This window comes from Podarcis erhardii (assembly GCF_964252035.2).
Source record: "Podarcis erhardii genome assembly, chromosome: 2".
NCBI lineage: Eukaryota > Metazoa > Chordata > Lepidosauria > Squamata > Lacertidae > Podarcis > Podarcis erhardii.
The window spans coordinates 117,812,995-117,826,726 of record NC_138498.1 but is presented as its reverse complement, the minus strand read 5'-3'; the positions used below and the strand labels follow the sequence as shown (position 1 = coordinate 117,826,726).

Genomic DNA, 13,732 nt, shown 5'->3' with positions numbered 1-13,732 from the left:
GCGGCCAACTCAAAGCGAGGCCACTCCACTGCCTTTAGGAATTCCTGCCGCTGCGCTTCCCACCTCTGTGTCTTCAGCATTGTCTACAGGCACTGACTGGCAGCTCCTCTCCAGGGTGAGAGTTGGGGAGCATTCCCAGCCCCACTTGGCGATGTGCTAAGGACTGACCCATGGGTGCTTTAGTTGAGATCCCTGTGTTGCAGGGTTTGGACTAGATGACCGTCGGATCTCCTTCCAACCCTTCTCTTCAATAATTCTATGAACTCCTCGCTGACTCTGACACAGTGAATCTGCAGTTCTGCTGAGATGCCCCACAATGGAGGCTGGCCCATTACGGCAACCCAGCACCAACCTCAGCCTGCCCTCAGCCAGCCCCTGGCCAGCGATCTCCTTCCTTTAAAGCAGGGGTAGGCAACCTAAGGACCATGGGCTGGATGCGGCCCATTTGCCTTCTCAATCTGGCCCGTGGACGGACTGGGAATCAGTGTGCTTTTACATGAGTAGAATGTGTGCTTTTATTTAAAATGCATCTCTGGTTTATTTGTGGGGCATAGGAATTCGTTCTCCCCCCCCCAAAAAAAATATATAGTCCGGCCCCCTACATGGTCTGAGGGACGGTGGACCGGCCCACGGCTGAAAAAGGTTGCTGATCCCTGCTTTAAAGCCATTCCAGGGGATGGCTCTGCCAGTCAACCTCCTCCTCTTCCCCAGCGTTGCGTTTGCAAAACTGGGCAGGGAAGAAGATGGGTGGCTCAACTAGAATTGGTCGGCTCTGCTGATCATCGGCTCTCTGGCGCCACCTACTGTCGGGCTCCCTGCCCTCCGTCCTATCATTCCCGATGGACATTAGCCGCTGCTGCTCATCACCATTTCTCTCCTTTTTGCATCCAAGGGTGGCCCTTTAAAAGGGTTAAAACCACAGAGCACTGATTCCCAGAGAAGCCAAGAAATTTGAAAAGGAGGAGGGGGGGCGGACTGTAAATACTGCAAAGTCCCTTCCTCCTCCAGCTCCTAGCTAAGCTTGTGCTGTGGAGCTATTGTTGTGTTTTCCTTGCTGCAGACCTGAGGTGGGGGTGAGTTGGAAAGGCTGGAATAGGACCTTTCAGTTGCAACAAATAAATTCCAAGGGTAAAATTTGCACTGGCCCATTCGTAGGATTATGCCACCTTTTAAAATAATAATAATTGTAATAATTAAATTGATCTGCTCTTTGCAATCCAAGCGTTACAAAATGAATTAGGATCTCTCAAGGCTCTCACTGCAACCTCCTGGGAATTTACCTAGTTGCTTTAAAATGCGCAAATATTTTCCTGTGCTTTTAAGCCACACCATAACTGCTGCGGAGAAAGGTGGGATTAAAATCTCCTCCGTTTGATTGCTATTGTTTCCACACACCCCTTTTGTTTTATATATATATATATCGCCAGGATTTTCTGTTCTTTAGGACTCATTCCACAATATATATCATTTTATGCCGTTTCCATTGAGCTGGCTGTGTTTTCATGCTTTGTGGCCGGCCACCTGATATGTTGACTTAGAATTAATTTTATTAATAGCAGCAAATGACACATGCCCTTTGGGGATGAGAATCCTAGACTGCAAGAATCCTATACACACCTGGGAGCAAGCCCTGTTGGAAATGACGGGGTTTGCTCCTGAGAAAACCTGGATAGGATTGTGATGTTAGTGCTCTCTGTTGGGATTTAAGCTTTATGTTTCCGGACAGGTGTTCAATCTGTGCCAAAGGTGCGCAGGTGACGTGGGAGAGGGCTCCTGTGCCTTTAAAAGGGAAAAGAAGGCAAACATTTTTGGGGTGCTAAATTGGATCCGGAACACACATATGTTTCTTGATGCCTTTTGAAGAGAGCCTGTCACTGTAGACCACCCTGGTCTGACTCCCCACAAGGAGTCCTGTTTAAACAGCTGCCCATGAGGACTAGGATCTTGTTTTCTCTTGAAGGGGACCCTAGCTCAGTGGCAGAGTATTGGCTATGCATACAGAAGATGTCAGGTATAGCGCTTCTGAGGTACGGAAACATTGATAGTTTATTGATTCAAATAGAAGCCATTTATATAAAGTATAGAAACCATTTCTCGTCTATTGATTCAAGCAGAAGTTTCTGGTATGTTCTCTGCACGTGGCACAAGCTGGAAGTTTCTAGCTGGTTTGCAAATTTCCATTCTGCTAAGAAGCACGCAGGTGCTATTTTGGCTGTGAACCTTAACACGTTTCTCAAGGCCAAGATGTTTTCAACTGCCTATTATTAATTTACAGGCTGGGAATGACTGGTTTCTCGTTTCCGTTCGTTCCGTCTATCTCTTCTCTTCAGTTTGTTTCTCTCATTGAGTGCATTGTACATAAGTACGTTAAGTTTAAGGTTTCCATTTTTACTGTTAAACTGCAACTGGATTTTAAAGAGTTTTTCTGCTATCCAGGGATCTGGATCTTGTTATGTGAATTTGCCGTAGTAAATTTTGCTAATGAAGTTGGCTGCATTTGAGTCATTTTTTGAAACCACGTGTTGTTTTGGAATCTGTGCTGCTTTTTTTACTCTGCTACTGTACAATTCATGCCCTGGGACAGAAAATCCCTGGCTCAATCAATCCCTGGTGGCATTTCTAGGTTCCCATTTTGAAACCCTGGAGAGCAGCTGCTAGCTAGGTAGACCAGTAGTATTGACTCTGTTCATCCCTATTTTCTATCTCACTATGTGATATACCATCGTTCTTTTAGATCTTATTTTTTTGTTTGTGTCTCCCATATCCTTGTACTGTTTGATATACTCTAGTGCTTTGCATGTGACATTATTATTATTATTATTATTATTATTATTATTAATATTTCCAGGAGGGCCTAGATAGCTCAGTTGCTTAGAGTGTGATGCTGATAATGCCAAGGTTGCAGGTTCAATCCCTGTATGGGACAGCTGCATATTCCTGCCTTGCAGGGGGTTAGACTAGATGATCCAAGAGGTCCCTTCTGTCTCTCTGATTCTGTGGTGATTCTATGATTTACGGTAGTTGCTTCTTACCAAGCTCTCCAAGTGGCATGTTTAAAAACAGAAACACATACCATGATAAATTCATGAGGAATCATAGAAAATAATAATAATAATAATAATAATAATAATAATAATAATAATAATAATATAAATAAATAAATACCCTGCCCCTCCAGCTGGGTTTCCCCAGCCACTCTGGGTGGCTCCCAACACGACAAAACATGAACCATAAAAAACTTCTAAAAGTCAGGTAGTTGTTTATTTCCTTGACATCTGATCAGAGGGTGTTCCACAGGGTGGGCGCCACCACTGAGAAGGCCCTCTGCCTGGTTGTAGAGCTGGAGGGCAGATCATCTAAGCCCAACCCTCTTGCAATGCAGGAATATGCAGCTGCCCATATGGGGACCAAACCTGCAACTTTGGCTTTATCAGCACCAGGCTCTAACCAAACTGAGCTGTCCAGCCCTTAAAACAACATTAAAAGGCTAAATAATATAAACATTAACATAATATAAAGTATAAAATATAAAATAAAATAATTTATGCCCTAAAAGACAGTCTGATTTTTTTTGATATTATGATATTTAAAAAATGTATTTAAGTCATGCCCAGGGTACTAATGGTACAATTCAGAAACAGAGCATTTCTTGAAAAGTAATCAAACTCCTGATTTCTTGCTCATTCTGTGCCTGAAATATTAAGTATTTGGGAATTTAGCAAACATAAAAGAAATTCATTTTTTAAAAAAAGTAATGGGGGGGATGTAAATGTTTGCTGTATTGACTTTCCATATGGTATTCTGCATGAGCCCAGAACTTGCTGTCGGTGGCAGAACTTAGTATTTCAGCTTTCATTCCTTGGGGTGGGGTGGGGGACCAAATTTTGGTCCCTTATGACCCTGAAGAAATAGGCTTGAAAGTGAGGCATGGTCTGGAAGAATCAGGAACTGGGATGTCTAGAATCAAAATAAAATTACCCCCAAAGGTTCTGAGTTTTATGTGCTCTCTGTCATTCTTGTGTATGTTTTATTCCTTAAGAAGACACCTGTTGAACCAACCTCTATTGTTACCGGCTCAGAAATAAATGAACCCCTCAATTATATTTTTCAGAGACCCTTGTGGATTCTGCTGCTGGGGCTAGCCTGGGACAAGAAGCCAAGTAAACTCAGAAAGAAGAAACTCCCCCCAAAGCTTCTTGTTTGTGTGTGAGAGAGAGGCGAATTGGAGTAAAGCCTTGGCCCGAGAAAAATGGCTGCCGAGCAAGGGATTCTGGGAGATCTGGTTCCCCGGTTCCAAGCCGGGCTACAGCCAGGGGAGGAAATGTTGCAGTGTGGACTCCTGAGCCCCAAACCGGAGGAAGAATTGGAGGGAAAGAGTGAAATGTCTCCCAGCATCCCAACCGAACTTCCCCAGAGAATGACGTCCCCACACATCAAAGAGGAAGCCGACGAAGGTTTGGCACAGCAGTGGGAGCCTCGGTGGCAGCACTTCCCAAGGGAGCCACGGCCCTTTCACACAATCTGGGGGGGCGCGCCCTCCCCCTGGGGCCATGCCGAGGCTTCGCCCTCTCCTTTCCAGGGGTCAGGTCATGCTGGCGGCCTACCCAGAGGAGAGCGGGCAGCCCAGCCGTGGCCTGGCCCCAGCAGAGATGTTCAAGGGGCAGGTGGTGGGCAGCTAGCCGACGGTGAGGCAGCCTGCGGGAAAGTCAAGGAGAAGGCGTCCCCGGATGAAGAGGCCGCCGACACGGAGAAGTGCCGCCGGCGGTTCCGGCACTTTGGCTACCGGGAGGCTGAGGGCCCCCGCGAGGTCTGCAGCCGCCTCTGGTTCCTGTGCTACCAGTGGCTGAAGCCTGAGAGGCGCACCAAGGAGCAGATCCTGGAGCTGCTGATTCTGGAGCAGTTCCTGGCCATCCTGCCGCCGGAAGTGCAGAGCTGGGTGAAGGATCGCGACCCGGAGACCTGCGCCCAGGCGGTGGCCCTGGCAGAGGACTTCATGCTGAGGCAGGAAGAGGAGCCCCTGGGAGCAGGCGGCGAAGTCCCCCAGCCTCTTGGAACAGGAGAGAAGGGTTTTGGGGCGCTGTTGCCTTTGCAACATATGGAGAAAGTGGTATGGATCAGCCTTTCCCCTCTGCTCTGCCTCTCCACCCCCCCAACTTCCCCTCTTCTTCTCATTTTCCCTGCCCGGACTTCCCTTCTGCTCCAAACCGAAATTGTCTGTTACCTAGACTAGGATTTTTCAAATCTTCTACTCCCAGGCCTCAGTTGATGGGCCTGGAGATTTCTGGGATAGATCTTAGAAATAAATGGTGACGGATGGAGACAGACAGAGTTGGGTATAATCAGCGGGGAAGGAATCGGATCATTTTCTCCTGCTAACCCCTCTTTGCCAGTTGCTAAATGCCTTGCCAAAGGATCTTCCTTCGCCGTGTATGCACATTCACAGCACATCCACCTGCCCCCTCCACAAAGAATCATGGGAACTGCAGTTAGTGCTGGGAATTATTTGCCACTCACAGAGCTTCAAGCAACAGTTCCCAGGATCCTTGGAGGAGGAAGTGTGCTCTAAACCTACACAGCCCTTGCGGCAAGGAGTTCCGTAGCTCTGGGAAGTGTTGTGACTCCAGGTTGGTGGCTAGTACAGTGGTACCTCTAGACGCAAACGGGATCCATTCTGGAGCCCCGTTCGTATCCTGAAGCGAACGCAACCCGCATCTGTGCGTGCGTGGGTTGCGATTTGCCGCATCTGCGCATGTGCGTGATATCGTTTTGAGCGTCTGCGCATGCATGAGCGACGAAATCTTGAAGTAACGCGTTCCACTACTTCCGGGTCGCTGCGGACCACAACCCGAAAACGTTAAACCTGAAGCTACTTTAATCCGAGGTATTACCTCTTGTGGGCGCATGTGCCACAGTTTTAACCAATCCAGCCATGTGGATATTGAGAGAGTGCGGATTCCTGAGGTCAAGCTATCCTAGTCCACAAACAGCTGAAACTAGCAATAATAATAATTTATTATTTATACCCCGCCCATCTGGCTGAGTTTCCCCAGCCACTCTGGGCGGCTCCCAATCAGTATTAAGAACAATACAGCATTACATATTAAAAACATCCCTGAACAGGGCTGCCTTAAGATGTCTTCTGAACGTCAGGTAATTCTTTATCTCTTTGACATCTGATGGGAGGGCGTTCCACAGGGCGGGCGCCACTACCGAGAAGGCCCTCTGTCTGGTTCCCTGTAGCCTCACTTCTCGCAATGAGGGAACCGCCAGAAGGCCCTCGGCGCTGGATCTCAGTGTCCGGGCTGAACGATGGGGGTGGAGACGCTCCTTCAGGTATACAGGACCGAGGCCGTTTAGGGCTTTAAAGGTCAGCACCAACACTTTGAATCGTGCTCGGAAACGTACTGGGAGCCAATGCAGATCTCTCAGAACCGGTGTTATGTGGTCCCGGCGGCCACTCCCAGTCACCAGTCTAGCTGCCGCATTCTGGATTAATTGCAGTTTCCGGGTCACCTTCAAAGGTAGCCCCACGTAGAGCGCATTGCAGTAGTCCAAGCGTGAGATAACTAGAGCATGCACCACTCTGGCGAGACAGTCCGCGGGGAGGTAGGGTCTTAGCCTGCGTACCAGGTGGAGCTGGTAGACAGCTGCCCTGGACACAGAGTTAATCTGCGCCTCCATGGACAGCTGTGAGTCCAAAATGACTCCCAGGCTGCGCACCTGGTCCTTCAGGGGCACCGTTACCCCATTCAGGACCAGGGAATCCTCCACACCTGCCCGCCTCCTGTCCCCCAAAAACAGTACTTCTGTCTTGTCAGGATTCAACCTCAATCTGTTAGCCGCCATCCAACCTCCAACCGCCTCCAGGCACTCACACAGGACCTTCACCACCTTCACTGGTTCTGATTTAAAGGAGAGGTAGAGCTGGGTATCATCCGCATACTGATGAACACCCAGTCCAAACCCCCTGATGATCTCTCCCAGTGGCTTCATATAGATATTAAAAAGCATGGGGGAGAGGACAGAACCCTGAGGCACCCCACAAGTGAGAGCCCAGGGGTCTGAACACTCACCCCCCCCACCACCTTCTGGACACGGCCCAGGAGGAAGGAGCGGAACCACTGTATAACAGTGCCCCCAGCTCCCAGCCCCTCTAGACGGTCCAGAAGGATGTTATGGTCGATGGTGTCAAAGGCCGCTGAGAGATCCAGCAGAACTAGGAAACAGCTCTCACCTTTGTCCCTAGCCCGCCGGAGATCATCAACCAGCGCGACCAAGGCAGTTTCAGTCCCATGGTGAGGCCTGAATCCCGATTGGAAGGGATTAGCAAACTAAGGGGAGGAGTTGTATTTGCCAACTAAAGAGGAGTGGCAGGTTAAACTGTTTGAGTACATAGAATTAGTGATTATGACAAAAAAGGTCAGGGACCGATCAACCCAAAAGTTGAAAAAAGAATGGAACATCTACAGACTATATCTAAAAGAACATTGCCCCCACATCAAATCTTTAATATGCTTTGATTAACTCTTGTAATAACTCAAGTTAAAAGGAATATAAACAACATGTAATATTGTTTAAGTTTATTGGAAAAACAGATGCAGTTAACAAGGAGCTAAAAGAACCACGCAGAGGAGGGCGGAAGTCATCAGGCGGAGAAGAAATGTATTTTTATCGTTTTCTTTTCAAGATATTTTGTCTTGTTTGGTATTGGTGGTGGGCTGCTTGTTAATAGTTTGTGTTTTAGTGTTGCAAGTGTATTGGATGTACTGTGTATAAACCAATAAAGAATGAAGTCAGGGGGGTGGATTCCTGAGGCCAAGCTATACTGTGTCCAGTTCTGGGCACCACAGTTCAAGAAGGACACTGACAAACTGGAACGTGTCCAGAGGAGGGCAACCAAAATGGTCAAAGGCCTGGAAACGATGCCTTATGAGGAACGGCTAAGGGAGCTGGGCATGTTTAGCCTGGAGAAGAGGAGGTTAAGGGGTGATATGATAGCCATGTTCATGATGGTGTTTCCTGCTTGGCAGGGGGTTGGACTCGATGGCCCTTGTGGTCTCTTCCAACTCTATGATTCTATGATTCTATTCTATTCTATGATTCTATCCTAGTCCATGAACAGCTGAAACTAGCAAACCAAGAAGGGATTGTATTTGCCAACCCCAGTTACCTATCTCACTGCCTATTTCAGACCAGCTGAAGGTAGACCCCATGTTTAATGCATTGCTGTTATCCATTTGTGATTATGGCAATACCTTATCTTCCTCAGGCGTTCGGTTCCAAGAGCTATGTGTGTACATGAAAATACAGAAAATATTTCTATACAGAGCAGGTGTAATGAGGGAAACAGAGAGCACCCTCAATGCTCCCAAAGCCACTGCGCTCCTAACAGGACAGGTGTTGCCCAGAAAGCAAGACTGAGAGCTGAAAAGCTCTTTTTTGCACCAGGTCTACTTGGGGTTACTGGTGTGAAAAGAGCTTAAACAGCCTCGGTCCAATATACCTGAAGGGGGGTCTCCACCTCCTTCATTCTGCCCGGACACTGAGGTGCAGTGCCGAGGGCCTTCTGGCGGTTCCCTCGCTGCGAGAAGCCAAGTTACAAGGAACCAGGCAGAGGGCCTTCTCGGTAGCGGCACCCGCCCTGTGGAACGCCCTCCCACCAGATGTCAAAGAGAAAAATAACTACCAAACTTTTAGAAAACATCTAAAGGCAGCCCTGTTTAGGGAAGCTTTTAATGTTTAATAGGTTATTGTATTTTAGTGTTTTGTTGGAAGCCGCCCAGAGTGGCTGGGGAAACCCAGCCAGATGGGCGGGGTATAAATAATAAATTATTCTTATTCTTATTCTTATTCTTATTATTAAACTCTCAGCCTTGCTTGCCAGGCAATGCCCTCTCAGCATACCAGCTCTGGGAGTGCTGGAGATGCTCTTGCTAGATCTCGCAGGACAACTTGACTTCCCGCGAGATCTTGCGAGAGCATCCCCGGCAATCCCAGAGCCAATATGCTGAGCAGGCCTTACCTGAGAACCAAGCTTAAAATCTCTCTTCGCACCCAATCCCCTTGAGTTGCACAGTTTCAGCCGTATACTGTTTGGTTTCGCACAAGTCATTTGAGCGTAAAATGAGGCGCTGCCATATTCTGCCCTGGCTATGCCCTTTGTGTTGTTCCAGGTGTCTGGGCTTCTGGCGGAGGTCTGCCTGTATTCTTCCAAAGCGAGAGGCACCTTCAAAACGGACGAGCAGGAGAGCGGCAGAGATGCTTCTTTGCAGGGTAAGTGTTTGTGGCGCCTCAGTGGCTCTCGCTGCTGCCACCTTTCCCAGAATGCCTTACTCTGAAGGAAGACCCACACGCCTTGACCCTTTCTCAGAGCCAGGCCAGGAGGCAGGGGATGAGAAGCGCTGGCTGCTGCTGTTCCTGCGGCTGCTATGACGGCAAAAAGGAATAAAATGTAAACGATGTGAGGAAGAAGAGAGAGAGGGCAGCAGCTCCCACTGCCCACCTGAGCCTGCACAAACTCTTATTGCCACGACGGTGTTGGCCTGAAACAGGGTGTGTGGCCTGCCCCTGTTGCTCTATCTGGCTAACACACAACTTTTTCTTTTCTTCTATTTTTTTAAGACGTAATTTTTTATTGATTTCCAAATTTACCGTATTTTTCGCCCTATAGGATGCACTTTTTCCCCTCCCAAAATGAAGGGGAAATGTGTGTGCGTCCTATGGGGCGAATGCAGGATTTTGCTGAAGCCTGGAGAGCGAAGGGGGTCAGTGCACACCGACCCCTCTCGCTCTCCAGGCTTCAGGAAGCTATCCGCTAGCCTGGGAGAGCTTGCCTGGACCCAGAAGCTTGGGGTGCGCTGAGCTCCGCACGCCCCAAGCTTCGGAATTAGCGCAGCGCTCCGCTAGCCTTGGGAGAGCCGCGCGAAGTTGCATGGCTTTCCCAAGGCTAGCGGAGACCTTGCCGGCACCCAGAAACTTGGGGCGCTGAACTCCACACGCCCCAAGCTTCGGGATTAGTGCAGAGCACCTTGGGGGGGGGGGAAATATTTTTTCCCCTTTATTTCCCCCCAAAAAAACTAGGTGCGTCCTATGGGGCGAAAAATACGGTACTTCTATTTCAGTGTACAATTTTTCTAAAATTTTGACTTCCCACCTTTACGCTCATGATGGTTTTATTCCTGTCTTATACCTGCTGCTTTGTTTGACATACTTTAATCTAATACAATTATCATGTCTTCCACTTATCATTGTTTTCTTTTTAATTTTTCTTTCTTTCTTTCTTTTATTTATTTATACCCCGCCCTTCCCGGTTCAGAAAACCGGGCTCAGGGCGGCTAACAACAAATTTAAAACACTTGATTGTAATACAACATAGAAGCAGCATGCAATACAGTATAAAAGCATGAATAACAATAAAATTCAAAGTTCAAAAATCAATTTGGGGGAAATCCATCCAATAAACATTAGATAGTCACCAGGGCTAGCTGGCTGAATTAGTCCTACTTGGGGCAGCGAGGAGGCCAGGGGAGAATTAGCTGTGGGGTCTCAGAGCGGGTAATCTCCATAAAAGGGGGAGGGGGAGGGAAGAGAAGGGAAATAAAAGATCAGGATGAATTCAAATTAAAGGCCAGGCAGAATAACTCTGTCTTACAGGCCCGGCGGAAGGAGGCTAAATCCTGCAGGGCCCTGGTCTCGTGGGGCAGAGCATTCCACCAGGTCGGAGCCATCACTGAGAAGGCCCTGGCCCTGGTGGAGGATAGTCTGACTTCCTTAGGGCCCGGGACCTCTAAACTATGGTTATTCATGGACCTTAAGGTCCTCTGCGGGGCATACCAGGAGAGGCGGTCCCATAAATATATTTTTATTAAGTTTTACATAAGAAATTTAAATTCTAACAAATCATTCACCTCTTCATTAGGATTCCCTGAATCTTTTGACTTCCCTCTGGCCTTCCGTGGTTCCCCCCAACTGCTTATCTTATTTTCTCTAATTTGTTTTAAAAAAGCAGTAATAATTTTTTCCATGGTTTTTCGTACATTACAAGCATTGCTCAAACCCTGCCAAAGTTTTTAGTTGTTTACAGTGTTCTCTTAAGTACATTATCATTTTTTCCCATTCCTTCTTAAAATTCTTCTCTTCCTGGTTTCTGATTTTCCCAGTCAATTTTGCCATTTTGGCATAGTCCATCATCTTCATCAGCCATTCCTCATATTCCACTTATCACTGTTTTCAATCTGCTGCTCATAATTCGAACCCTGCCCATGTTTTCATTTGAAGAAGAAGAAGAAGAGTTTGGATTTGATATCCCGCCTTTCACTCCCTTTCAGGAGTCTCAAAGCGGCTAACATTCTCCTTTCCCTTCCTCCCCCACAACAAACACTCTGTGAGGTGAGTGGGGCTGAGAGACTTCAAAGAAGTGTGACTTGCCCAAGGTCACCCAGCAGCTGCAGGTGGAAGAGCGGAGATGCGAACCCGGTTCCCCAGATTACGATACTACCCCTCTTAACCACTACACCACACTGGCTCTCTCACATTTGACTCTGTTTTATTTTCTTTTTATTGATGCAGATCTTCCAGCAGATAATTTGCCAGAGAGGGAGGCCTCGGCCGTTTTGCCCCAGGAAATCCCGAGGCAAGAGGATCCGTTGCGAGACTGCGGGAGGGACTTTGGTGCTGGTTTGGACGTGGCTGAGCGCGAAGACTCGCCCCCTGGCCTGAAGGCTCACAAATGCTCCGAATGCGGGAAACGGTTCCATCAGATTTCCCACCTTAACAGGCACCTGAGAATCCACACCGGCGAGAAACCGTACAAGTGCCTGGACTGCGGGAAAAGTTTCACGCAGGGCTCCTGCCTGCTGGGTCACCAGAGGATCCACACGGGCGAGAAAGCCTACTCGTGCTCCTACTGCGACAAAAGCTTCATTTGGAGCTCAGGGCTCCACCAGCACGAGAAGATCCATCTGGGCGAGAAACCTTACAAGTGCTTGGAGTGCGGGAAGAGCTTCCACCGGAGCTCCGCTCTCACCGACCACGTGAGGTCCCACACCGGGGAGAAGCCGTACACCTGTTCCGACTGCGGGAAAGGCTTCAGCCAGCACTCCAACCTCATTGTGCACCGGCGGGTCCACACTGGGGAGAAGCCATACACCTGCTCTGTTTGCGGGAAAAGCTTCACCCGCACGGCGTTGCTCATGGCGCACCTCAGGATCCACACAGGAGAAAAACCCTACAAATGCTTGATCTGCGAGAGGAGCTTCAGGGAGAGGCCAGCTCTTACGAAACATAAGAAGGTCCACATGAGAGAGAATTTGTAGCGCGTCTGGACTTCTGGAGAAACCTCTGCGTTGGCTCTCCTTTCTGGGCATAAAGTAGCTTTTTGCATCCCTCAGCTGTTTCACACATGGCCACACCATCAAGTTAAAAGTGGTCTTACACCGCTTGAACAGCCACGGCTTCCCTCAAAGAATCCTGGGAACTGTAGTTTGTTAAGGGTGCTTGGAATTGAAGCTCGGTGCCGGGAGTTGTTAGCTGTGTCCTGACCACTCTCAGCACCCCATAACAAGCCGCAGTTCCCAGGATTCCTTGGAGGAAGCAGTGTAAGAGAGTTTTAAATGGGTGGTGTGGATGTGACCTTAGAAACGGCTGATAGGTCAGAGCTGCTGTGATGTCATGGAATGGTTTCTGATCAGTCGGGGAAACTGTCACTAATTGTACTTTAAGTGCAAAGGGAAGGGAAGAGTAAGGCCAACATAACTAGGTGGGGAAAACCAAGAAACCATTGGATGCTGGAAAATAAGTTTTTGAGAATTGTTTGTTGTTGTTTCAGGGGTGGGGGTGGGACTTGAGGGGCGAAGAGCCAAAATGTGAGTGAGGCCAAACATGTGATGTCTGAACACTGAATTTCACATAATAGCTTTCAGCTCGCCAGCTGCATCTGAAGCTGCAGGTGCCATGTACAAAATATTTGACAGAAAGTGGTACCCAGCAAACTCGCACGCTGAAGAGAACAACCTTCTGATGTTGGAAATCCCAGTGCAGAAGAGGCTGGCCTGCTCCTGAGTCCTTCTTGCCTGTTTTTCCATTTACAGGGTTTTTCTTCCCTACTGATTTTTTCCAGTGTTACAATTCTATCCAAACTCAGGGACTCTGAAGAGCTGCTCAGAAACACCTGTCACACAAAATAAAGTTGGGAGTGGTTGGTTGTTGTTGTTTTTGAGTGAGTAGAGGAAAGCAGTTCATTGTGGAAATGTTTGTAATGGGTTCAGGCATATTGCTGATCGCCGCCTTCTTTTAAGGATGCTGTGCTGAATATTGAACCATGAAGGTTTGGTGGGGTAGAGGAACATACCTCTAGGTCAGTGATGGCCAAACTTGGCCCTCCAGCTGTTTTGGGACTACAATTCCCATCATTCCTGACCACTGGTCCTGTCAGCGAGGGATGATGGAAGTTGTAGTCCCAAAACAGCTGGAGGGCCAAGTTTGGCCATCACTGCTCTAGGTGGATACAGTGGTGCCTCGCAAGACGGAAAACCCGCTAGTCGAAAGGGTTTTCCGTTTTGGAGGCACTTCGCAAAACGAATTTCCCTATGGGGTTGCTTCGCAAGACGAAAAAATCTTGTGTCCCCCCACGGTTTTTTTCCGCTTTTTCCGCCCTTTTCCTAAGCCGCTAAGCCGCTTAACAGCTGATCCGCTGATAAGCCGCTTAACAGCTGATCGCTAGAAGCCGCTAGAC

General features: G+C 48.3%; 1 protein-coding gene and 1 long non-coding RNA gene across 4 annotated transcripts; both read left to right on the top strand.

Moving 5' to 3' along the window:
- The first annotated feature begins 274 nt into the window (after positions 1 to 274).
- On the top strand, positions 275 to 13,409 carry LOC309336804 (uncharacterized protein). 3 transcript variants are annotated; one of them, XM_081853156.1, is made up of 4 exons: positions 275 to 1,067; positions 4,112 to 5,107; positions 9,174 to 9,273; positions 11,569 to 13,409. In XM_081853156.1, the coding sequence occupies exons 2-4, from the start codon at positions 4,250 to 4,252 to the stop codon at positions 12,312 to 12,314; spliced, it is 1,704 nt and encodes a 567-aa protein (XP_081709282.1). In that variant the 5' UTR covers positions 275 to 1,067; positions 4,112 to 4,249; the 3' UTR covers positions 12,315 to 13,409. The 3 variants fall into 3 exon arrangements, with proteins under 3 accessions (XP_081709282.1, XP_081709281.1, XP_081709283.1); XM_081853155.1 differs by having other exon boundaries at positions 275 to 1,073; XM_081853157.1 differs by lacking the exon at positions 275 to 1,067 and adding an exon at positions 1,521 to 2,027.
- LOC309337517 lies at positions 7,748 to 8,850 on the top strand. The gene is made up of 2 exons (XR_014154382.1): positions 7,748 to 7,829; positions 8,112 to 8,850. It is a non-coding gene; the product is annotated as an uncharacterized lncRNA (long non-coding RNA).
- Positions 13,410 to 13,732: the final 323 nt, after the last annotated feature.

Excerpts from the sequence above, each read along its gene's own strand:
- LOC309336804 (XM_081853156.1), top strand. The coding sequence starts at position 4,250 with ATGGCTGCCGAGCAAGGGATTCTGGGAGATCTGGTTCCCCGGTTCCAA. Across the intron at positions 5,108-9,173 it reads TGCAACATATGGAGAAAGTG|GTGTCTGGGCTTCTGGCGGA; the intron begins GTATGGATCAGC and ends GTGTTGTTCCAG. Across the intron at positions 9,274-11,568 it reads CAGAGATGCTTCTTTGCAGG|ATCTTCCAGCAGATAATTTG; the intron begins GTAAGTGTTTGT and ends TTATTGATGCAG.